Here is a 26,739-nt window from a genome sequence, read left to right on the forward strand (position 1 = left end):
TGAGAGGGTGTATACTTGTGCCTAACAGCTGGACCGAGACTGAATTTGTATTCTGCTTGAGCAGAGTAAGATGTGTGAAAGTTGGACTGTTGTTAATAATAACAAAATTATTTGCACAGATTATTCATATAGTTGTTGTAGGACGTTTTTCCTTTACATATGTGTTTCAAGGAGGCAAATGATCCCGTTTATTAGTGTGGTTTCGCTTCCAGTAACAGCTCCTATCTTGTGTAATTCTTCGAAATGTTATGTGAGCTCCTGGAAGAGAATATTAACTTGGTTTCTCTTTATTTCCTCATGGCTTTTAGTGAGGGCAAAACGCCCGATTTCCTCAAGTAACTAATCCGTGCGGCTTTGGATCACTCAAATTATGAGAGCGGTAACCATGCAGAGTCTGAAATGCAGGATAACAAATGTGATACAAGAACTCTGTGAAAATTGCAGCCCCCATTTTCGTTCGAAAGGAGAAAAGCTTAGAAGACCAAACACTGATACACAGCAGGGCACCTACCTTTCACTCCCCAAGAAAACCCCTACAAAACCTTCAATTTTTTATAGAAGACAAGGACTTCCACTGTTACCAGTCGAGTTCATTTTTTAAAATTTTCTTTTATTCATACACAGAAGCTCGATGTAATTTTGTAATGTGCGTAGAAACTCATAATCAGGACGGGGAAGTTACTGAGGATGGCTGTCGACAGTCATTTTCTGAGCAGAGCAGGTCAGACAGAATCCTATCTCACTAGAAAGGAGAAACCTTTTGTTTTCCTTGTTCAGAATTCCAACTTAGCAGGTAGTTAAGGTTTTCCTAATAACTTAAACAATATAAACCCCATCTGTAACTCAAGGTATTGTATGTACACTTTGTTGTTGTTTCCTCATGCATTGAGGTGTAAACTTCTGGGGGATTGTTTTATTCCTTTTAGTATGAGGGAGGGTACAGGAAGTATTGTATTCAGTGTAAGTGTAGAATAGCTGCTTTGAAATCTAATTAAATTAGTGACCCATGGCTGTGTAAAGTCTAGACCTATTCACAGCAGCATTTCTTATCCAAGAGGGTTACTCCTTACAAGAAAGAAATCATTTAAGTCAGGGAAATAGGAGTTGTCTTTCTCTACTGGTGATCATTTTACTGAATATCCTGAAAAATTCAAGTAACTCGGTGCTAGAACAAACATTGTATTAACTGGTGTCATTTTCCTCTATGGCTTTTTTTTTTTATCTAAAGAAGCGTTACCTTAAGTAAAATTACGAGCTTGTCAGTATTAGAGAAGTTTGAATAAACTATTTTTTACTATTATACCTAAGCCAGGGCAATTTTATAATAAAATTCTACATAAAAAATTACCTTTAGTCAGCTTAACCTTTATGTTGGTAAATTACCAAATTAAACTTAAATTGGTTTAAGAGCATTTTTAGTGTTGTCAGCATTAGCACCAATTTAGCTGATTTTTAAAACTGAGCTGAATCAAGCTTAAAGCAATTAGATTCACAGACTTGAGTAATCAGAAAGTGCCTGAATGATTTAGCAGCCTAAATATTCGTCTCAAGTAAAATTTAGGCCTTTGGAAACCTTCTGTTACATTTATTGTGAAATAGCAGCATAGTACAGAGATGAGAGGGTTAGCTCATGGACTGGAAGCTTTGTGGCTGCAGCGTAAGCTAGATAAATGGCCAAGTCTGAGCACCACCATCACTGTATGTGTTCTAAGCATCTTCACAAATCAGTCCAATGTTGTTATTGCTCTTAGTTCTTGAGTAATTCTGTTCAGATAATCTGAGGGCTGGAGCACCTCTCCTATGAAGACAGGCTGAGAGAGTTGGGGCTGTTCAGCCTGGAGAAGAGAAGGCTCTGGGGAGACCTTCTAGCAGCCTTCCAGTACCTAAAGGGGAACTACAAGAAAGCTGGAGAGGGACTTTTTACAAGGGCATGTAGTGACAGGACAAGGGGTAATGGCTCTAAAATGAAAGAAATTCTTCCCTCTGAAGGTGGGGAGGCACTGGAACAGGGTGCCCAGAGAAGCTGTGGATGCCCCATCTCTGGCAGTGATCAAGGTCAGGTTGGATGAGGCTTTGAGCAACCTGATCTAGTGGAAGGTGTCCCTGCCCATGGCAGGGGGATTAGAACTAGATGATCTTTAAGGTCCCTTCCAACCCAAACTTTTCTATGATTCTATGATAATTTTGAGAATAGGATTTGGGCTATAAATGATGTTGTCAGTTTTGAACATATTGCTGATTTAATCCACTGGTCAAAAATTCAAGTATATTTATCATGTTCCTTCTATTCCCATTTCACATGCTTAAGAACTAAGCAATAGACGATACTCCTGTGCCAGGTGTTTCTGAACAAAAGGCAATGCAAAGCTCCCTTTTCTTCTCTTGATGGTTGTTCCCTTCCTCATAGATTCTACTTTTTACCTTCAGAAAAAATAATCAGTGAAAATGACAAATGTCCTATTTTTTGATTCACCTGTAAAAAAACCCACTATTAGCTTACTGGTTTAAAGAAGCTGCCTCTCCCTTCTGCACCCCTCTTGGAAAGGGGGTGGCACTGTTCTACAGAGCAGATTGGGTTGAGATTCTTGTGGAAGTCTTCATTGCTGCATATCGACCTGTGTTTTAGTGGCCCTCAGTATCTCAGCTCTTACTGTATCAGACGAAATGCATGTAGGAGCCTTTCAGCAACTTTTATTTTGCTTATTGACTAGAGAGTATAAATGTGAGTAAAGGGAGAAGTTAAAATGTGCTGCTTGGGGGAAAAAAAGAAAAAATGTCATTTAATTACATTAAAGAACTAAAACATTTTCTATGCCATTCTATAATTCTATGATTTTCAAGGTGACTTTTAACTCCTTTCTAGATTTTAGCATTTGACTGAATAGAACCTTTATCTTTGTGAACTGTGCTGTCTCCTTGGCATGAAGAAAAGCAAAGCTGCTTATTTCTTGCACCTCTATTTTTTTTCCACATATCATGATGAATATAGAAGGTACATTCAAAATAAACTTCTTCATGAATCTAGAGTAGGTGTCTCTGTCATGAAGGAGCATGCAAGAAGGCTTATCTGCATGCTTTTTTTTCAGTGGGGGGGATGTGTGTGTAACTTAAGTCTTAGCAGAGGTAAGAAAGGAGAAGTTAAGAGAAGATCAGAGTAACTATACTACAATTTGAAAGAGACGAGGAGAGAAGAAATCCTACTCAGATTTATGTTTCTTGTTCCTGTCCTCTTTAAAAATCTTCCTCGGTGAACCTAAAGCTGTGCAGGAGCTTTCATACATATGTGCCCTAAGAAGATCCACTAAATCACTAGAGCAAGAGATAAGAGATAACGTGGTCTGTGTGATGTTAATGCTGCACAATGGTCTGGCATTCATCATCAACACCGCAGGTGATATCAGCAAATCATGGGTGACTGGCATGATCCCAAAACATGTACCCCAAATGTCCTTTCCAACTGATCCATGAAGTATTTCAGGACAAGTGACTCAGATTTAATCTGCTCCAGTTGCTAGCGAAACAGCTAAGAGTAAATGCTGGGCAAACCTAAAATGCTAAAAATACCGTTGTCGTTGGTAGTGTTCAGCTGCATGATAAGAGCATCCCACATATTGCACGGGGAAACAGTAGAGAGAGATATTTTACTTTAATTGTTGCCTCAGCTGCTTGCTGGCATTTGAAACTGTGTTTTCAAACTATTCCTTAAAGTATGTGCAAACTTTGGCCATAGCAAAAGGAGCTTTTTCCCCTCGTGTTTACCATTTCGTAACTGTGTTAAATAGATTTCTTAAAGCTTTGGTTCATCAGCATGTCGAGTTAACCCTCCTCTCCCCAGACCTGTTTACTTACAAAGTGCTAAGTCCGTGCTGTGGGATTGAAGATGGAAGATAACTGGGGGTTAGAACCTGTGCACCACTGCTGTGTGCAGTGCGCAAGTTGTAAGTTGCCATGTCTCTCTCTCTCTCTCTCTTAATGAAGTGTATAAAGGAGAAATACTAACAAGATGTTCAGAACTGTCCTTTCCATATGACTAATGTGTTCATCCTCTTGCCAAACTTGGGGACAGGTTCACCATTTTTTGCTCTACTTCGGCACTGGCATAGCCTTCCAGTGAGGCAAATGGGAGGACTGGGGGGAATAAAACAACTACCAGGTTACTCTGATGCTGGACAAAGAGTAATGTGTAGGGTTCATCTTTTCTCATGCACTGGATGACTTACCCTGATGTTCAGGTTAGGCTAATAGACCTCTGAGGCCCCAGACAGCTCCTTCAGTTGTGGCTCTTAAAACCCGTTCTGGCAGCTGCGTGGCTTTGAGGAATTACCTGAACATAAACTAGGGAACTGCATGCATGCAAACTGGTTTGAGGATGCATTAACTGGAGTCTGTGGCAGGATCATAGGTGACAGATTTCCTTTTCTTGATTTAAGTCAGACACGTGCATTTTCTTCTCTATTTTGAGATTTGATTTTCTTCTCTATTTAGAGATTTGAAGGAGAGGTTGCAAAAAGCATGAAGTCATAACTTGTCTGTAGACAGAGCTGTGCTGAAACTGCTGTCTGAAGCTCTTCCACTGGCCAGCCTGAAAATGGAGATTGGTTGGTAGTGTTGTGGATGGTTACAACTACATACGGAAGATTGACGTCTTCATTCTAGATACATGACATGAACTGCTATGGTGTGGGAAGTTATGAGCTTCCCACAATTGGATCTAATGTCAGGTCCTTCCTACTGTCCTGGACAGGAAAAAACAGCAAATTGGAAAGAGCATTTTAAAAGTACTTCTTGCCATCCATTATTTTCAATCTACCTTGAGAGTCTCGTATAATTTTGGAATCTGTTGGTCAGAAGAATCTCTGAGTCAGATCTTGTGATATGCCACGGGTGCTTGGGAATGGTCCAGAAGTTCTCACAGCATCATCTGGCTTACTAATGGAAAACTGCTAATCATGTTAGCCAAAGTATGTTTATGTTCCTTGTACTGGGGACAAGTGGAAGGAAGGTTAATGAAATTTTTTTCTGGCATCAGCTCCAGGATTTCTTCTGCTTTGACAGTCATCTTGATAACTGCGTTCTGGTAACTAGCTGCACAGCTCACTAAACAGAACTGGATTTCTAAGCCTGCTTAGAAAGAGGAGTCTTTTGAGCTGAATGCTAGGATTTAAATGGGAGATGGCATTTATCCAAATGGCGTTTAAGCAGTGGAAAGCAGAAAAGGCACATAGACAAGACCTGTCCAGGCAGAAGCAGAACACAGTATGATAAAGACTTGGTACAATCAAAAGCAGAAAAAAAAAATCACAGCAAAGCAGAGCTGCTCCTGTTGCAGAACAAGATTATTTTCTACAAATGAAATTTTTTTTGAAAAATTGTGCATGGAGTCTGTGTAATAGCCTGTGTTAAAAGCAAGACTTCTTGCAGCCTCAGTGGGGAGGAGTAAAGTAGTGGCAGCAGTTTGCAATATTATATTCAAACATGGTGTAGAACTTTGTATTCAGAGACACTGTAAGGTGATGACATCTCTTCATTTTTATTAGATAAGGCATGTTGAGGACAGGAGGAAAGGTCAAACAGCTGCATGTGTATTCTGGGAGCCCTCTGAAGCAGGTCCTAGCAAAGGAGGCAGTGGGTGTGCTGCTGAAAATTACTAGAACACTCTGCACGGTGAAGTGCACTAGATGTTACTGAAAAGTCCTGTAAACCATGGCAGATAACATCACCAATAACGTACTTAACGCTATCTGTCATTGTAGGATCATAGGTAGAATAGGGTTCCCAGAGAAAAAGGACAACATTCTCCTTAAAATATTGACTGTTCGGCCTGCTGCTTAAGGGATCATACCTCTGCCTGCATCTTTTTTTTCCCTTCCATGCTTTTAATGGTGAATAGTCCCTTATGCACATGCATGGAGTAGTGTTTATGCAGGGAGACAAATGATAGCCATTTAAATCTTGGCAAACTAAATAGATGGTAAATACCTGTGCTAGTTGGTGACTACCTGATGACTATGGTGACCTTACGTTTAAGAAGTTTGTTCCAGAAAGCAAAATGACACGTGGTAGAGATTATGAAATACTGCGGCTAGAAGCTGTAATTTGGGGTTTTTTACATCTGCTGTAATAGTTCTGAAAAGGTAACAATTACAGGTCAGTTGCAAAGATGAAAGAATTGTGGTTTAGGAGTGTAAATTAATTCATCTGGTTTCTCTGCTAGAATAAATTTAGGGCTGTTTCAGGAGCAGATTTGACCTGTAGCCTAGTCATATCATATTTTTATGCTAATAGGTATATTTTGGGTCTTTGTAATAGTATTTCTTTTATATCTGATATTCTAGTTTTATACTCTAAAAATATCTCCTATTGTTATGAAAACTTTTGGAAGATCTGATTGGGAAGAAGTATTTGAGGTCTTTTAGATTACGTTTGGAATATGCTTGTTTCCTGGTTTAATGGTGGCTTTTGAATAATGTTTAGTTATTGTCCCTAGCTACAGAGGAAGACTTGGCTGACAAAGATGGAAAACGGGCTTAAATATTTTTGTTCAGAAAACTCTTCGGTAAATACCTTTGGGCTCAGGAACCCAGCACTGCATATATTGTCTTTCTTTGTATTTTTTTTTTTTTTTTTTCCTGATGCCAGTTCTTTTCTGTTTAGTCACAGAGCCAGAGTAGAGGAAGGCTGTTTGCTATCCACAGCTTACCTACTAAACTTGGAGTCTCCGTGTCTTAGTAAAATATTAATGAAGAGCTGTTTACTTGAATCCAAAGCGATTTCACACCCTCCTGCAGTTTTTTATGAAACTTCCTAAACTTATGAAAGCAGGTTTTGTGACATATGCTGTAAAAGCATTGTCCTGTTAGCTTAACAAGTGTGTGCCCTTTTGATATACGCAAAATAGCACTGCTATTGATCATCTGGTTTTAAAACGTTGCATTTTATTTCTGAGAGATATCTATGGTATTTTAGTGTTTAAAAAAAAAAAAAAAAAAGTGTGTTTCTTTTATTGGTTTGCTTTTTACTCCTGGATTAATTATAGAAAAAGTAAGTAGCAGTGTTAATTGTCTTCATTGAAAAAATGGTTTGCAAGCCAGGCCAACAAACCATGCAAAATCAGCCTCTCCAGGAGTAAACAAAGACTGAAGGACTGATCACATTCTTCTGAACAGAGCTGTTTCCTGCTTTCTGTGAATAAGCTGGACGTGCAGAAGGGCTAGTCCTTTGGAACAAAAGTACTTTGTTCACAAGAGTGTAAAAGAATGTCAAGGAACGCCAGGTGAAAATAAATTACGTTATCCATCCTACGTTGACTAGTTTTTACAGCTAGGTGATGAAGAGTTGTTGTGGATTTTTGTTGGTTTGGTTTCTTGTTTGCCTTTTGTAGCTGGCATGCTGCATTGCTGATTGAGGGCATGCTAAGAATCAACAAAAATGTTCAGCTTTTTAGCAATACCTAGACTGCAGAAATATGATTTTAACAGAGACATAATAGAGGTTCCATGATATATGAAGATTGCAGGAGTTGGCCTGCAATCTGTATGACATTATGCTGCTGTATTAAGCTCTTGTTATACCAAGGTTTAGATGTATTATTTGAATAAATGGACTCCAGTTTTATTGGTTCAAAAAAACTGAAATGAAACCTGCAGTAATAATATTGTAGCTTGTCTTTCATCTGTAAAAATGAAGTCTGGGCACAAATTACATTGTTTTGCGGACCAGTTGCTGCAGTTCTCTGATTTTATTAATACTGCACCTTCTGTTTCACTGCTGCTATGGAAAGGTAAAGCTGTCCCAAGAGATTTCTTTTTGAAAGACCAATGACTACAGACCTGAGCAGTTTGATATAGGGGACAGTTATTAAAAAAAAAATATTTTTTTAAGCTACATTGTGTTGCAAAACAGTCAGCCAAACAATAGAAAAGAAATCATGTTACTTTAAGAGGAATTGTTTAATGATTAGGAATTGGGAAAAAGGAATAGGGGAAAAAACAACACTGAAGGAATGAAAGAGAGTTGCATACAATTTAAAAGAAAATAATTTCCTTTTATAGGAAGCTCACTTTCTCAGAGCATCTGACCAGAGGTTAGACATGGTTGAAAATTGGGATATGGAAGTTGGTGGTAACTTTTTGATCATTCGTTACCCAGCACAGGTGAAAGCTGGAACAAACAGGGTGCTATTCTAACTGGGACTGTGCACAGAAGGATTTTAGTTACCCGGAACCTGCAACCACCCCCTTCATCCTCAGATTGCTTAAGGTGCAGAAGTCCAAATGAGTATGGCCCAGCATCTCTGATGTTTTTGGTATCCTGCACATCTAAAAGTTCTGTTCTGAAAGACTTGGAAGAGCTCTGGGTAGGCACGCCCATACACACATGGCATTCTTTATAAAGCCTGAGATGGGATACCTGCTGACATCATGTGATGGGCTGGAGAGCTTGCTAAATTTTACAAGTTTTCAACTAATTATTTCCAAACCCTTCTTACCTTATAGCCCTAAACAAGCAGAACTTTAAAAGTCTTATCTCAGTACTGTAGACATCTAGTTTGTAAACTGTTCACATTTAAGCTAAATATATGAAACCTTAACTTAAATATCTACATTATACAAAAATGTATTCTAAGAAGTGCGTGTATAATGCTATGGGAAATAATTTTTGTAAATGTTTTGCTAATGGAAAACTTTAATCAACAGCTATAGAGAATGAAAGTCTCTGCCTTTTCAGTAGCAGAGATAGAACAGATGTCAATGGTGCAAATTTCCTCTTGTTCTGCCCTTTACATCATAAGATACCACCTATGCAAGAATGATACTGAAAACCTGCACAGTGCACTATGCAAAGTGTTTGTCCCATGCAAGGCCCATGCCCCGTTTCCAGGCGTGCATGTAGGATATTGATATTTATTTGGAATTTCATTCTGCACTGAGAGGTATTTCACCAAGAACCAGGAGATGATATGTTTCTGCAAGCAGATTTTTGCACACAGAATTTTATTTGTGTGTGCGTGGGTGGGAGTGAGGTAGGGAATATAAATACCTTTGCCACTTAACCTAAACCACCAGCTTGTTTTCACATAAATCATCACTCAGCATTTTTAATGACCAAGATAGTAGCTACCTTTGCCAGAGTCAAAGCGGTAGAACAAAAGGTGTTTTTATGGTATTACTGACTCCCTGATCCATAGCCTGCCCACTGATCTGGTTACTTTAATTCGTGTTATGCTGATGGGGGGGAAGCAGTTATGGGACACAATGGGCTCTTACTTCAAAACCTAAGATGTGTAAAACTCAATGTCTTTTTTTTTTTTCTGTAATCAGTTCCAAATGAGCTCTTACAAGGGGAACTCAGAACTGACTTGGTTGAACAAATTGATTTCTCATGCATGAGAAAGTCAAGTTAAACATCCTTGGGAAGCCTAGAAATTTAAATTTTGAGAATTAGACCTTTTTATAAAGGGCTTTTGATTTGTTAGATGTAGAGCAAGACTGTTGAAATCACTTTGAGAAGCAGAATTATTTATGACAGTTGCTTACAATACCAGTGTAATGCCACTTTTGCATGTTTTTAATTTTGCTCCTTGTCATGGTCTGTGCTGTGTTAATGATCACCTTGTCATACCAGCAGTGGAAAACGGTTTTATAAATAATTCCCACTGGTAAGATGAAAGTGTTAACAGAAATACTTTATTGAAGGTCTTGATTAACTTATACACTTGGCTTGATCACAGTGGAGGTTAGCCATAGAATATCTTGTTACCAGGATTAATAAAACCCGTTCATTTTTTCATGTACTACGTTAATTACCCTTTTACTTTCCCTCATGGGCAGACACACACAAGCTTATTTCATGTTTTGTTGAAGACCACAGTTACACTTTGTAGACTTCTCCTTGCTCTACTTGTAAGTTCATACCCAAACAAAACCAACCTTCCCTAATTCCAGAATCTGTATATTGTTATACTAGGACTTCAAGACTGTACATCGTTACACAGAGGTGCTCAATTTAACCTACTTTTCCTATAAACAGCAGAAGATAGGTTTGTTTATTTTTTTAAATTTCCTCATACTTACTGACAGCTCTCTAATGTACAGGCATTAAGAAGCACAACTAAGAACTAAATTTCCACAGTATCTTTCCTCTTTAATTCAAATTCCCCAAATGCAAATTACTCAAGTAAATCACCATATTGCAATATAGTATACTAGGATGCCATATTCCATCACCACGCCTCTCAGAAACGTCAGGAAAACAGGTATGTCCCATGTTTTCTAAAGGCTAGTAGCATTAAGATCAAATAAACTATGGCAATGAACAAGTCAAGAGTCTTTCAGAAAAGATGTTCCCAATATTGATTTCCTTCTCCTAAAGCAACGTGTGTTCCATAGATTAATTAATTAGGCAAGATCATACTGAGATGGGAAATAGTCTCTCAGGTTGTATACCAAAGTCCAGATGACTTGATTCTTTGGAGCCAGTGACTTCATGCTCCCCTAATTCAAGGTCAGCACAGCATTTGGGGTGCAAGTACAGTGAGGTGTAAGGAGAGCCCACGGATAAAGGGATCTCAGGGTGAAACAGTACTTCTGTATATGAACTGAATTATTTTCTGTGCTGGTCTGTAGAACGCATCAGTGGTTTAGTTTCAAATTCATAGAAGTAGTAGAGGCAATATAGGCAGCTCTTGCTTGTTAGCTGCCTTCTTTTGCAATGTGTTTTAATTTTTGGCATGATCATCTGTGCGACACTGTGGAAGGCTGTTGCAGAGTAAAGGTAAATTCTCCGTATTAGAGGATTTTAATCTCATGGTTAGTGGTGAAGGCTCAACTAGTGCCATCCATGGCAAGTTGAAGTGGAATTTGGCCTTTCCTGAAGCAAACTCATTTGAAACATGCAGATGGAAAAATAAGATGTTAAACACAGAAAAAGTCTTTATGTTAAAGACAGGTATGTCTATGTTAAAGACATATGCCAGTGTGAAGAGTAACTGGAAATGGCATTATTTGTTTAAAAGAAAAGAAAAACAAAAAAAAAATCCTTTAACAGTGACGTGAAGGGAGCTTGGGTTGTGGTTTTTTTCATGGACTTGTTTTGCAGATAAGTGGATTTTCTCATGTCTGATGACTGAATTTTCAGTCTTTCACTAGGCAGGACAGCAATAGGGTCTCTTTTCTTTACCCAGCTGGCTAGTTTCATAGAAACAAGACTTAATATTTTGGATTCCCTTATGCTTTTTGTCAGACTGAGTTGAAATGGTGCAGCTGGTTCAGAAGTTGTGGTGGGAAACACGTACACAGAAGCATGCCTGCTGATTTCCTTATTTTGTTAAAAAAAGGGACAAAAATCCCTTTGATGTTGTTTTTTCTTGTAGATTGCCAGTCTGATTGAGTAAAATATACCAGAGCTGTTATTCTTTTCTGTGCAGACTGCTCCCTTCATCCCTACCTGCCCTCCCACTTCATCCTCCCTGTTCAATAGACCTTGAATTGACTTCTGTCAACTTACTGTCTTCTGCTTTTCTGTCTCCATCTTCTCTTTATAATTTGTTTTCTGTATTAAATTAATTGTGTGAACTATGTATTTTTTATAAGGAGGGCTGATGGTCTGTTGTTAGGGTTGCGTAATGCTTCTCATTATCAAATCCTGGTTTTCAGCTACTTGTGTTAATCCTCACTAGTTGGTACTGAGATTTTTCCATACTGTGAGTATTTTACTTTGTTTTACTTCAATTATTTGTTTTATTACAATAAACATGATTTTACATAGGAAATTAGAGGAAAATGCTATCTTTACGCAGGCTATGAAAAAAACTGAAGACCTTTTCGTTGAATGCTGTTATACGTGTATGCTTTGGAGCAAGATATTTTTGGTTAAATATGTACAAATTTGGCTGAGAAATAGAACTATAAATGCTATGCTTTTTATATATATTCAGTAGAGACTGAAGGGAGCCTAAAACCTAGAACCGCTGAGGATTTTTGTGTTTACTAAGCAGCTTAAATTTCTGTGCTCCTGAAACGCTTCCCTGTGTTCCCAGTGAGGATGCTCTGTGCCAGGAACACCGTGCCTCAGCAGGACTCTGCAGCTGTGGCTGTGGGTAGCTCTGGGCCAGGCTGCCTTTAGGCACTTGAAATGAAAACTCCTGTGCTTTCAATAATACCTAGAAGTCGTCAGCAAAATGGGGAGGAATGAGCCATCAGTTCTGGTTAGGGAAGGGGGAAAAGCTAAATCAGAGAAATTCAGTGGACTGCTGAAAGAGTCAAGCTGAACCGCTGGGAATTAGGGAACAGGAGGTGATGCTCAGTCTGGTTCGGAGAGCAGACTTGCTCTTGCCAATGTGAGAGGAGGGCGTAAAGGAGGGGAAAGATCTTTGATGAAAGTTGTGGCAAGAGGGAGACTGAACTGAGTCCAAAAGACGAAGAACGTGGGGAAGAAGCAGAATTAACAAAGGAGGTAAAAGGGGAACTTCTCTGCATTGTGGGAGACAGTATGAGTGAAGGTAGTTACGAGGCTGAGCGTCAAACCCAGAGCTTAACTCATCAAAGGTAATTTGGCGTGTGTTGAGATACTGTGGGGTCTGGTGACTGGGACTAGGTAGAAGACACTGGAACAGTGCTATAGGGTATACCTCCTGTCTCCAGTGATGCTAACGTTTCCTACTACTCCATTAGTTTCAAGCAGCACATGTCTGAGTGGTCAGCCTTTTGGCTCCACTGTTTCTCTGACTCACAAGCTTCAATATAATGTCACATGATTTGTGTAAGGTATCGATTTCTTTTTTCTTTTTTTAAACTTGGAAAATTACACATATTCATTGTAATCTTCTCCCTCCCCCCTTTCCCCACATTAAGCGTATTTGTAAGATTGCAAGGCCAGGTATCCAAAAATGCAGAAACAAAACTTCAATTCAGCCTTGTTGTGCTGGTCGAAGAAGCAAGGATTAGCAACACTATCACTGTTTGGATTTTTCTACAGTTGTTCTTGTATAATTCAATTGACAAGACAGATTTTCTCTGATGATTAATCAGGAACGTACAGTATAAGAAATGTCATCTCCAACAGTACTCCCTCAGTTGCAAAACTGAAAATGATACTAAGACCAGGATCACAAGAAGGGACATGCCAAAGCCATTTAGTATTGCTCTCGTGATTTGCATTCTATTCCTGCCTCTCCCACAGAGCTGCTTTGTGCAGGCAAGCAAGTCACTCCAACAGGAGCTTGGAACAGGAGGTCACTGGTTTGCTCAGTGCTGAGCTAGAAGCCTTAGAGGCATGATTTGCAGGAGTTCAGAGCACATACAGCTGAAGCCAGAGGGAAATGCATTTTGAATATTAAAGCATTATGAGATGCTGACTACTTAGTGAAACAGGTCATAATGTCTCAGATCAGACATTTAAAATCAGTCAAGATATTTTTTTATTCTCCTGGCTGTTTACTCTGCCTACAGAATAGATAGTGCCATTTCTTCTTTCTATGGACATCATATAAATACAGGTGATTTGTAAAGCACTCCATATCATGATGAATGACTGATAGCCACAGGTTACTTAGCCATTCTGTCTTCCCTGTTTAGAATATTTTGGCATATTTGGAATAAGAAAGGTTCAAAGCCAGGAATTGTGATTCTATGATTCTATTAAGTGCAGAGAGAATCATAGAATCATAGAACGGTTTGGGTTGGAAGGAAACTTAAAGATCATCTAGTTCCAACCCCCCTGCCATGGGCAGAGACACCTTCCAGTAGATCAGGTTGCTCAAAGCCTCATCCAGCCTGCCTTGAACACTTCCAGGGATGGGGCAGCCACAGATTCTCTGGGCAACCTGTTCCAGTGCCTCACCACCCTCAGAGGGAAGAATTTCTTCCTTGTATCTAATCAAAATCTCCTCTCTTTCAATTTAAACCCATTACCCCTTGTCCTGTCACTACACACCCTTGTAGAAAGTCCCTCTCCAGCTTTCTGGTGGGCCCCCTTTAAGAAGGGGGAAGACTACTATAAGATCTCCCTGGAGCCTTCTCTTCTCCAGGCTGAACAGTTTCAACGCCCTCAGCTCCTCTTCATAGGAGAGGTGCTCCAGCCCTTGGATCATCTTTGTGGCCCTCCTCTGGACTCATTCCAACAGGTCCATGTCCTTCTTATGTTGATGGACCCAGACCTGAACACAGTACTCCAGGTGGGGTCTCACGAGAGCAGAGTAGAGAGGCAGAATCACCTCCCTCAACCTACTGGCCACACTTCTTTGGATGCAGCCCAGGATACGGTTGGCTTTCTGGGCTGCCAGCACACATTGCTGGCTCATGTTGAGCTTCTCATCCACCAGCACTCCCAAGTCCTTCTTGTCAGGGCTGCTCTCAATCCATTCTCTGCCCAACCTGTACTTATGCTTGGGATTGCCTCAACCCACGTGCAGGACCTTGTGCTTGGCGTTGTTGAACTTCATTAGATTCTCACAGGCCCACCTCTCCAGCCTGTCAAGGTCCCTCTGGATGGCATCCCTTCCCTCCAGTGTGTCAACAGCACCACACAGCTTGGTGTCATCTGCAAACTTGCTGAGGGTGCACTCGATCCCACTGTCCATGTTGCCAACAAAGATGTTAAATAGCACCGGTCCCAATACTGACCCCTGAGGAGCACTTGTCACTGGTCTCCACTTGGGCATGGAGCAAATAGAAAGAGAGGTTTTTTCCCAGTGACTGGGAAGTCCCTGGTAGTTCATGTCTGCGTTAATATGGAAGACACTAATGTTTTCACTTTTGGTGTATCTTGTGCAAAGAGGGCTTATGTTCAGCACATCAGTGTATTGGGGAGAGCGCTTACAGCACTATCTCAGTTCCTTCTTAGTTGGAGGGAGAAACCAGTTCCTCAAAGGACTTGGATTGAAATGACAAACGTAAAATCTGTATTAGACAAGATGTTAGACTTTCCACTGAAGAACTCTGATTACTGATTGAATAATATATATCAGTCAAAGAGTCTGTGTATATATTCACTTTATATGCAAGTCTAAGCAGCTCCTTCTCCACCTGTAAATTTACTTGGAAGGAGGCCTTAAAGTAATTCATACAGACCTTATTATGATTTACTGATCCACCTGAGTGTGTCAAGGCCTCCAAAATGGTGTTGTGTCTGATGCAGATGAAGTTGCAAGTAACCACCCCACAGATGTCTGGGATAGAGACATACCATCAAAGTCACTTGAACCCTGATAGAGTACAGCCTGATTACAGCTAGAAGTTTCCTAGCAAGTCTTGACCCAGCTCTTACTCTTTTAGATGACAGTTGTATGGAAATGCCAGAGCCTCAAGGATTTCAGCAAGAGAAATAAGCCAGCGGATTTCCAAAGATGTGCGGACCTGCCCATGTAAGGGGAAATTCACAGAGTCACTAAAGGATGTTAAAAATCCAGAAATCACCTAGGAGGCAAGAGCTGTGTGAAAGAAAAAGGAGATGAGTTTTCTTCCTTTAGAGTGAAATGCAAACATCATCTTGGGAAGAAAAGTTGAGTCCTGATACTAGAAATGCCTCAGCCACACTAGGGTGATTAGGATCAGCAAGCCTTTATGTTGACAAAATTTTTGGTACGAGAGGAACAAGGACTATGTATGCTTCACCTCATTTCAGAGTATTTCTGAAAGTCTAGAAGACAACTCACTCTCAAGTGAAATTGTTGATGCATCTTCTTCCTGTTGTTAAGAGTAAATGGTTCTCTCATGGACTGAAAATGCTCTAGAAAAAATTTCCTGAGATAGGTATTTCCTGTTCAGGATTGATACATGCGGCTGCGCTTAATTTATCTGTTAAGGAGAACTGCCCCGAAGTGCTCTATAATCATTGAATTGTTGAGTAGGAGGTCCCTGGCAGCACCTGCCTGTCTGTAGACCACAGCTGGAGAGTCAGGCTGACATTCTTCATCCAAATGTCAGAAAACCGTGTAACAACAGATCATACTACGCTGCATTGAAAGCAACAGGCATTGGAAGGCATTCGGATCTTGACAGGGAAAGAGAGAAAGAACATACTCTCGGTCATTTGTTGCTAATGTGTGAATGTTTTGTGCTCCTGGTATTTTCTCACATTACAGTGTGCTTGCAAACCCAATGATATTTTTATGGCATTGTGTATCTGTACATATATGTCAACAAAAGGATAAAAATAACATTAGCCATTCTTTACACACAAGTTTCATGCCTTTGTCTGTCTTATTCATCTGTTGTCTATCTGGACTATATTGGAAGCTTTTGATGCAAGGGTATTTTTTCATCAAGTGTTCGTATAGTGAACAGTTGCTGTGGGGTTTTGCTCTTTAAATATATACTTTTACATGCTGAGAAAATGCATTTAGAAAATTGACCAGTAAAGAAGCTCAGAATACATCATGAACCTTTCTGACATAAGTTACTATACAACAGATCTAAGGCACTTGCTGTAAGAACAATTTTATAGTCACTTCGTTTCAAATGTCACCCTTTTTTAATAAGTAATATGAAGCAAAGATAAAAATTAAATCTAAATAATCTTAAAAATAGTCCTTCCCCATGTGATTTCATTATAAGGTGTCAAAACAGGCATGAAGACTGAGTCGCTGAGGTTCCCAAGTTGCTTTTCGCTATTCTGCTCAGATACCTGCATTTAGTGAGTCCCACATACACCTGAATCAGATGGTCTGTAGTAAGTTAGCAAGTGTCTTCTCTACTCAGTCGTGCTCAATACCCAGCTTACAGGAACCTGCAGCTCTACATTGTCCCACCCTTTAGAGCAGAACTGCTGAAAGAAGGATAAGACATACTAATGTAAAGTAACGTTTAGGAGAAAATGTATAACAAGATCAAAGCATATTGTAACCTGAGTGGTCTTGAATAGTTCAAATTGTTATATGTTTATTAGAAAATTTTCCGGTAATATAAAGTTACTCTAAATTCCAGTAATTCTAAAGTGAAGAGTTTGCTTAGCAGTTGTCACCAACTGCAACAAACACGCATCTAGAACAAGGGTTGTTGTACCAAAAGAATTAAGTATAGTGTTGCATCAGTACTCGTGTAGAAATACATAGCGTTTTTATGCCTACTTTGTATCTTCCAAAAAAATTCCACCAACGTACACTTAGTAATGAAGATCAATTGTTTTAAATAAAGAAAAAAGAGAACTACTGCATTGAAACTCATAATTGTCTTAGCGAGATTTACTGGTGTGTATGGTACTTGTTAAAAGCAGTGGCTTTTGCTGTGGGAACTTTACATTACTTCTTTTTAAAGAATGGCATTATATAAGAATGTGTAATCACTGTGACTTTTTACTTTGTATTCCCAAATTTATTTCAACACCTTACAAGTAAGTTGTTCTGAGCCCACATATACAACCTTAGATCATCACATGGATGAAGGAACCGTTTGCTTTGTAGAATACAATGCCACTAATTAAAGTTGCAAGTGAATGGACTGAATTAGAATCAGCTCATCCATCAAAGGCTGGCTACTGATTTTTTACTGACAGATCTTCGTTTGGCTCTATTAATTACACAGTGGCACCATTATGTAAACGGTTATGAGTTGTTATACTCTTGAAAATTAAGAAAGAAAACATGAAAAATAATTGTATGTGCTGAGCACTAGAGTCTGAAAGTGGTAAATGTTAAATGGAGTGTTCATGTGAATAATCTATTACATGTGTTCTCTTATCAGCGTTTTAATTGCAAGTGAGTAAACAGAACAGCAGCTTACAGATCTTGATAGGCTCTTTATGCAAACTGTGATGGTCATGGCTATGACTCCATAGTAGTGAAGGAAATCCTGCCTCTCTATTACTGCTTTAAAAATAGCTTTTACATATTTGAGTGTTCTGCCAAAATTACATTGGTTTTCAAGTATTGTGGGGAGAATAATTTTGTGTGCGGTCTTCTCTATAGATTACTCACCCTTTCCTTATTCTGTTATTCTTTAAATAACAAACCTTTCACCACTGTTCTGCAGATACTATTCTAAAATCCCAGCTATGATACTGAGATAAATTGGTCTCCTGTGTTCCTACAGCAGAGCCGTAACACGCATCTCATTCGCATTCGGTAAACTTGATCAGTGCTAAGCAAAAAGTTCTTTAATTGGAACATGCCAATATAAGAGTCTTCAGTCATATATTTAGTTCTAGTGATACTAATTTTGAAACTCTGAGTATATGTCCTCATTTTTCCAATAAATATGTAATTTGAGTTAAAAATCATACGTTCTTGTTGGCGATGTTTTTAGCAATTAGCCACATACTATTATTTTTTACCTTTTCGAAAGGAAAAGCATGAGTTCTGTGGGTTTATGCAGGGGTGTTGTTTTTCTGCTGTTTAATTAGAACATGGCTTTGGGGGGGAAGTTCTGCAAAAGCAGTAATGCAAGTGGTAAAGTCCAAATGCTCATTTCCTCTGACAGATCTGTGAGCTGTGGTTGTTTTGTATTAAACCCCTTTGAGTACAGGAGGCAAGGCTTGCATGAGAAAAGCTTATGTTTGCATAGATATATATTGAAAAAGAAAAAAAAAAAAACATCTAGTGACTTAGTTGAAAAATACTGTTCTGTTCACATTCCGAAAAAGGGCTTGAAAAGATGATGAATATGTGTGTGCTTTTTTGTTCAAGAAGGACCTTTAATTTTCTGCTCAGTCCTGAGCTGTACGTTTCCGTCATAATCAGACATGTTATTAACTCAGATCTATTTTCAAAGTCAAAGCTGTGAGCAGAGTTACTGCCACTCTCTACTCAGAGACCGCAACTACTAAGAAATTAGTTTTGATTAGTTTGTTTTATACTAGTGTTGTGTTTTGACATCGTGTTGCATGATGTCAGGAAGGGCCTCTTTTTAAAGTCATCCTGAAAAAGCACAGCTATAAAACAGACTTAGGCAGGAAAATGGAAAACAGATGAAGTAGTTGCACGTCATCTAGGGAATGATATTTCTCAAGAGGATAGAAATGATCTAATCGCCTTTGATTTTATGAAACACTATAAAAAGGAATCTGCTTATATATTAGATTTTACATAAACGGTCATTTTAAAAACTGGAAAGTTTGATGTTTGTAACCTAAATTGACACAGTGCAATGAACAAGCACCCCTTCCAGAGCCATCTGCCAACTATCCAGTCACAACCAATACCATTTCTGCATTTTCTTTTTTTTCTGTTTTACTTCTCAGTTGTCCTCTTTTAATCTTAGTGCCCAGAAGGATGATGGCAGTGTAACATTCTTTGTGGAGACTGAGTGGGTACGAACACCCATTTACTTTCTATCTACTGTGACTCCCTTTCTTCTGTCCTGTTGTTTTTCTGGTGGCAAGACACCTGTGAGTTGCACGATTCCTCTCTAGCTCAAATTAGAACATATAAACAGGTTATTTCAACATAAGAAATTTTGGGTTCTAACCTCCCTTTACTTACCAGCCTATGTAACTCATTCATTGAGCTTTGTTGATTTAAACGTCCATGCTTGTCTCTGAAGCAAGACTACTACCTCATGTTACCAGGGTGTTACAAGGTACTGTATTGGTAGTGATGCAGTCATGTTTATACCTGGGTAGGTAGCACTTTGTGCAAAAAAGTAAAAAATATGTTACCAATTTAGAGTATACCTAGTTTACCTAAAATACTTTCTGTAATTTCAGTTGGAGAACTTATCCTGTATGTTTTCCTTGAAAACGTCCTAGCTGTTGGTACACTGTTCTTTGTGAGGCTTTCTCTCAGGACTGTTACACTAAGCTTCCATGCTTCCTTCTTTATGTTTGTTCTGAAGACAGTATGCGTTTATAAAAATTGCACGACTCTTTGATCTAAAATTAACTTTAGTTAACAATTTCCAGTATAAAACCAATTACAAAATGCTTTTTTTTTAGTCAAGGAATATGTTCTACTTTTCTATTTTGCCTGTATTTTATCATGGTTGTCCTTAAATCTGTGTATATGCTCTTAATACATCCTTTCAGTTGCCCATAATATCACTGAGGCTTTAACAGAGAACAATTGTATAGTTGGAGGACATGTAATAAGCTACTAGAAGAAATATTTACATCTGGCATGATCAAAGCTTTTGGAGTATATGAATGCATATGTGGGAGGTCTAATTTTTATGTGGGTGGATTCACAAAGTCTCAAACACTGCAGTACTTAACCCCTTTCCCTTTATGAAAATGCACTTCCTCAAAATGAAAAAAAGCATGTAGTACCTGATTCTTATCTTTTGTTTTTCATTTCAAGGAGCAGTATTAATTCTTCTACTTGTAACTACTTGTTCAAGGCATAGAGAGGTTTTTTTATTTCAGCCCCTGTAGTGGCTTATTTAGCAAGATGCCTATCTTGCTTATGATGTTTTTGCATGTTAGAGCATATACATAAAATTTTAAAAAATTATAATTTTAATACAGTTTTGATAGTTTGTAGAACTGTTGTGGCAGGAGCACTACTGTATTTTCATTGTTTGGTAACAGCTATGTCTTCAGGTTCAATTTCTGCTGGTTTAGATCCTGTGGTATTAATCAGCTGTGAGCAGCTTCTAGAAATCTGTCATTTGAAATTTTTTATTCAGTTACTTTAAATAGAATCATAGAATGGCATAGGCTGGAAGGGACCTTAGGGATCATCTAATCCAACCTCCCTGTCATGGGCAGTTACTTACTTATAGTTACTTACATTATAAAAATCTATTAATACTCAGTCATTTGAACCAGCTCTGTTAGTATTTTGTTTACATGACTCTGATGGGGACGTTTCGAATTATAGCTGACCTGAGCTAACACCTTGCTGAACGGGGAGGTCTTGCTCTCCCTTTGGCCTCTTTCCTTCCCCCTGCTGCCCTGTGATCTTCCCTTCCCCGGCTCCCAACTGTACCAATTCTGGCTGCAGGGTAACCAGTCCAGCCTGCCAGCCCAGCAGAAGAACCCACATACTGAGTTGCGTGCCAAATTCATATTCTGCTATTCTGAGCATTAATTTGCCGAGTGATCAGCAGAGTCCCTGAGCTGGCTGGAGGTAAGCATCAGGAGCCCACGGCCCGAGGGGCTGCAGGCAGAGGAGAGCCACCTGCCCTTTTTGCTCCTGGTGAACTTCCAGCTTGCGCAGACCACTTTCTGAAGTCATAGAGTGAGTCATGAACACAGCATCATGTGTAATACGTGACTTCCTGAAAATCAGCCCTGTTTTGCAGGCAAATGATGATGTGAGGAGGAAAATCTTGTAAATAGTTAACATGCCAGTGAAGACATGTACATTTATTTTTAGAAGACGTACACCTTTTGTGGGTATCTTAAAAGATTCTGTACAGTCTTACAGCCTGTACTTTTAGAGCTGGGAGTCATCAAAGCAATGGAACATTTTCCTCTCTGAAAGTGTTTTTTACCTATTAAATCATGGGTATGTATGTGTGTAACTTTGCTTGATATTACTTATTTGTATTACTTCAGCACTCCACGCTTAGAGAGCCCATACACCTTTTTTTGGATCCTTGCTCCACCTCTTTGTTGTCCTTGTGGCAATGGTAGTCCCCAGATCTGATCTTGAACTATTCTACCATCAAATTTGTGTAAACTGTTATCAAAGTCAGTTAATGTCAGTGCACTCTGTAAGTAATGGCAGCCGAGGAAGCAATTCAGAAACCATGGAGCCATTCCTGATGCGCTGCAGTAGAGGGATGGGATGGGATGGGATGGGATGGGATGGGATGGGATGGGATGGGATGGGATGGGATGGGATGGGATGGGATGGGATGGGATGGGATGGGATGGGATGGGCAGGTGGAAGCGAAAATTCTTCATCTGCCAGAGTTTGATCTGTTTTTGAATCTGTCAACACCTCAAGTACCAGGAGGCCGCTGTGCTAGCTTCTCTAGCATAAAACCCAAGGTAGGCAGGATCTTACTGAAATTTTTGCAGCCAAAGTTTCAGCATTATCAAAGTGATGTTGCTTTGTTTTTCTCTGGTCTCAACGTCAGAACTGATGCATGAGTTTGGTTGATCGGTTACACGATGTCTGCAGTTCACAGAAGGGGTGGTCAGTACCACAGAAGGGTTGGTACTGTGTTCAGAGTCTCCATGTTTTTCCTGTGTGTTAGACCTCCCTTATATGTTTTTCTTGTATTTTTTTTTCGCTTGTCTTCTTTGAGGGGGAGAATCTCACTGTTTCCTTTGTTACAACACAAGGAATCCCTACAAGATTGCTGTGCTGTGTGACCACAAAAGAGCCTTTTCTTCTGTGTCACAGTGTTGAAAAACTGCTAGTGAGCAAGTTCAATCTAAGTAGCACCTCAGCGTTACTTGTTTTGCTAACTCTTGGTAGTTTTCAGCATGTTCACATAGTAGTAGAATTTAGAGGCCCCAATATATGATTCGGTGCATTTCTCAGCAGTCCAGCGTTCTTCATCCACAAGGACAACATGACTGTATTTATACTTAGGGAGTCTAAATCTTAAAAGGAAAACAAGGCCCTAGGAAAAGGCAAGTATTTTAAATGTGTGCAGTTGTATCTGTAATCAGTCCTCTGAAGCAACAGCTAACTTCAGGAAGACAGCAGTGGGAAATAACATGTTTGATTTTTAGCTCCCTGCATCACTTAATTTGCTAAATATTCACATACAGATAAAATGACACAAATGAGAGACATTATATATGTATATTGACAATCCTAGCCATTCAGTAGTCATCCTTAAAACTCTGAAGGATCATCAGAATTCAGAAGAACTAGATTTCAAATGAGTTTTGTAAGCGTTTGTAACTCGGATGCTTGTTTCAGGTTCAGAATCCCACACTCCATCTTCATTTCTGTTCTTCCAGCTCTGAGGATTGCCAGTATTTCTGAGGAGTGGAGGTCCCAGTGAATTGAAATGGCACTTGAATGAAACTATGTTTTCTACCTGAGCCTAAGCAAATCAAAAAGGAGAGGATAAACATTGTACCTGTTCTTTAGAGTATCAGACTGGTACAAAGTAGGGCACTGCAACAGAGAAGGCAAGTGTGGGTGTTTTTTTAAAGAAAAAAAAAAAGGGGGGCCTGGAAAATAAATGTCAGCAAAAACAATGCAGGAATGTTGCATTGCACCCCTGCAAGGTCTCTCATGGACAAAGCTGAGGGATGTCCTGATACAGTGATAAGTCTTGACGTGAAGAAAACAGATTTGAACATTTGATTTTACTGTCTTAACAGAGCCAAACTGCATATGTAGCCATTATTAGTGTCACCAGGAGACTGACTGCCTGCCTTCCTGTTGCTTGGTCAAGGAGATTTCCATTTACCCTCATCTAACTCCAAGATAAAGAAGGGACCATCTGTTCTTTCTCCTTCACTCCCTTCCTTAATTCAGTCCTTTGTTCTTGTGGTCTCAAATACTAATTCATCCTCCCCGACATCCTGGGTACATTGCCGGGTCTGCCAAATACCATGTACCCAGCTTTCTGTTGGTCTGTTTTGCCCTTAGTTGTTTCCTGCATGTCCTTATCCGTTGGCACGCGTATTTGCCTGGTCCTGGTGTTTTATTGTACATTTCTTTGCTGCGCCAACATACTCTAGAAAACCTGCAGCTGGCCTGAGGCCTCGGGAGGTGTTACAGAATAGAGGTCCATGCTGCAGCTCCAAACATGGGTTGCGAAGGTCAGGTCTTGGCTGCACTGCTATGCCTCTCTCATGTCAATAAGCGTTTTCCTTCGAGAGAAACGCTGAAATACACTCAGACACAAGAAGTAAGGTCTGCCTTCCATGTCTATGGATTTTTACCAAATAATTCTGACCCTGCTGTGTTGTCTACTCGCAAAAGAGAGCCTTCAAGAATGACGTGTCCTTATGATCAGACAGACCATTCATTCAGTGAGCAGTTGTTCATTTGCTGGTGACTGTGGACCAGGATGAATTTTGCTAAAATCCATTTTACAGTAATAGGGATTTTACAGAGGCTCGTTCATTAGCTCTCCTCCTCCGATCCTCTTTCCGCATTGCCATTAAAAAAAGAAAAATTGCATTGATGTTACCAGTGGTGAAACTGGTATCTGTGAACGCAGTTGTTCTCATGCAAACAGCGCTTCTGGCATTTTTATGTACTCTGTTACTGAGGGCAGCCCTAGGAACCATACAGTTAAAACAGCATGTGCCCGAATGAGAGCAGTGGAGAAGTTTAGGGAAGAAATACCGTCTGGATGATGGCTTTGTGTACGGTTCTGGCATGATAGCAAAACCTGTATAAATATAGCCCTGTGATGGTATTGTAAACAGAGTCTGCCTTTCCCTTCTTCAGCATCTTCTGTAAGCCTGTCTTGCATACTTGATCTCTCTTACATGTATGTGCGTGTGTGTATATATGCATATCTTATTATATATAAAGAGATTGCACACTAAATAATGATTCATTTTATATCCCAGCCCTTTAAAAACATGTAATGTGCTGTAGGTTTTGAGTTCCAGTGAAACATCAAATCAGATCTAAGGCATAACTGCGATATGGCAAAAATAGTCACCGTGTAATAGTGTCAGGGCTGTCTCTGGAGATGTTTCTAACAGTTATCTTTGTATATTTAAACCCAAATCAATGAATGTCACCACATGGACAGGAAAAAAAAAAAAATTAAGCATCAGCATTTTCAATTGCTTCATGTATTATTTTGGAATTGAGAAAAGGCCCCAAGTGGCACAGAAGTAAACATTCATCTAACTTATTTGCAGTATAATTCATCATTCTAAATGTCTAAATCGTTTTTGTGCTGATTTTATTTGAAAAAGTTTGTAGTCTTGCTATAAATTGTTACGCGTTATTTTCTCTCAACAGAGTTTTCACTTAGGGTAGTGAATGCTCCGATGGCCTTGGATTTAGCATTTGGCATGCTGTGTGAGCTGCTCCAGCAGTGGGGGGAGGTCCGTGCTGGTGTACTGATCCTGCTGGAGTGGCTGCTGGGAGACAGCGATTTGAAAAGAGACTCGGAGACTTCAGCCCTGGTAATTTTAACAACCAGTTGCTATCTCGTGTTGGCATCGCTACTTTTCTGCAGTCTCATGGTAGGAATAGAATGAAATAATCTCATCTGATGAAGCCTGATGATCACTACTCCAGTGTTAATTGATTCACAATTTAAAAACATATTCACATGGACAGTATTTAGAATAAATAAATAGAGTTTGATGGCTGTTTCCTGGCAATATCATCATAAAATTAAAAAGACCAACACGCAAACATTGAAGTAAATCAAGAGTTACTTAACAAATCAATGGTGACTGAAACATTTTAAGGCTGTAATTAATTGTGTTCAGTATCATTGCAGATGATGGCTTGCCTTGAATTTAAACTGCTGCTGTGAGTGCCAGGCACATCTGGCATTCAAGAACAGTGTTCTCCCAGCTGCTGGCTTTTCCAGAGATGTCATTTAAATATTTGGTAACTTTGTGCCACCTTCCATATGACTGGTTCTGTATAGCATACGAAACAGCCTCACTCACATCAGTCATTGTCTTTAGAAGGATTATTTACATAGAGAAAAACTTTGCCACGCTGGTTCTGTAAAACCTAATACTGTGTAATACACTGTGCTCTCTTTGTCTTGAAAAGACTGTACGAGTGAAATTCATGCTGGAAGGTAAATCAGAAGGAGCAGGAGCAGCTACATCTTTGAGAAGTTTGTTGACAATTAATATGGCCCATGAAATACATTATGAATCTTTTCTTAAGCCTGTGGTTTAGGTATGCCTTTCAGATGTTTCACCGACTGATACAATTTTCCATTTCCATTTAACGCACACAAAAAGCTCCATGATATAGCAAATCACCATACGGGTTACAGAGAGGCCTCTGTGAAATGTAAGACAGTTTCACAGGGGAAGGCAAGCACATGTTAAGGATTAGGACTACTATTTACTTCCACTGTTTCCCAAGGTTGTACCATAACTGCCTGATTTTTGAAGGTAAAATTTCTTTGGTAAAGTAGGAAACTTTTTTATTGTGTTTTCCCAAACCTTTTAAAAATTACGCATATGAATTTTCACCTTTTTTGTGCTATAAAGAAGCTGTTCTGTAACAGCCTCTATTCTCATTATTTCTCTATGTATCTTCTTTCATATATTTAATAATTTTCTCATTATTATCAAGACCACAAGTCCTTTACTAATCACTGTTGTTTTTCTTTTTGTTAAGGAAGAAGATGATTACCTGTTTGATAAAGGGGAAGTGAATTTTTGGGCAGAGAAGTTGACTTATGTCAGACAACTTAGTAAGCACCTTTTACTGCTTATATCAGTGACTCATCTAACTTTAGCGGATCACGGAGAACTTAATCAGCTGTCAAGAATAGCACTGGACCAAGCCCAGCTTGTTGGACACCTTCTTAGGGCGCTACCTCCAACTCCAGAATTTTCCAAAACTGCAGAATTCACGAGACTGGCTATTCAAAACGAGAGAATATCAGTCTGCCTTAAAATATTAAATCTGCTGAAGTCTGATGATACTTGCAAAAATGAAAATCTGGAAAAGTAAATTACTGAAAGTTCATCTTCAGGGAGTTGCACATGTTTTACTAGATGGGCAGGGGCACTGAATTCTAATGATGTTCAAGGAATAAGGGATTGCTATAGCGACTCCGGTAAACCTGCAACAAACTATTCAGTATTCAGGCTAAAACCACATTTTTTATATATAGGTCTATTATAGATTTTTTTTTTTTTGTCAGATGTGCTGTGGGAGACTGTTCCTTTTAAATGCATTTGCTAATTTCATTCAGCTGAGTATGGTTTATTTTAGCTACTGTA

General features: G+C 39.3%; 1 protein-coding gene across 1 annotated transcript in view; it reads left to right on the forward strand.

Moving 5' to 3' along the window:
* Positions 1–26,467, forward strand: part of THADA (THADA armadillo repeat containing) — a 180,179-nt gene extending 153,712 nt beyond the window's left edge. The window contains exons 36-37 of the mRNA XM_086628885.1: positions 24,773–24,939; positions 26,129–26,467. Coding sequence (XP_086485011.1) covers positions 24,773–24,939; positions 26,129–26,467 — 506 coding nt within the window. The remainder of the gene's footprint in view (positions 1–24,772; positions 24,940–26,128) is intronic.
* Positions 26,468–26,739: the final 272 nt, after the last annotated feature.

Source organism: Tauraco erythrolophus, chromosome 2 (assembly GCF_009769465.1).
Source record: "Tauraco erythrolophus isolate bTauEry1 chromosome 2, bTauEry1.pri, whole genome shotgun sequence".
NCBI classification, from domain to species: Eukaryota; Metazoa; Chordata; class Aves; order Musophagiformes; family Musophagidae; genus Tauraco; species Tauraco erythrolophus.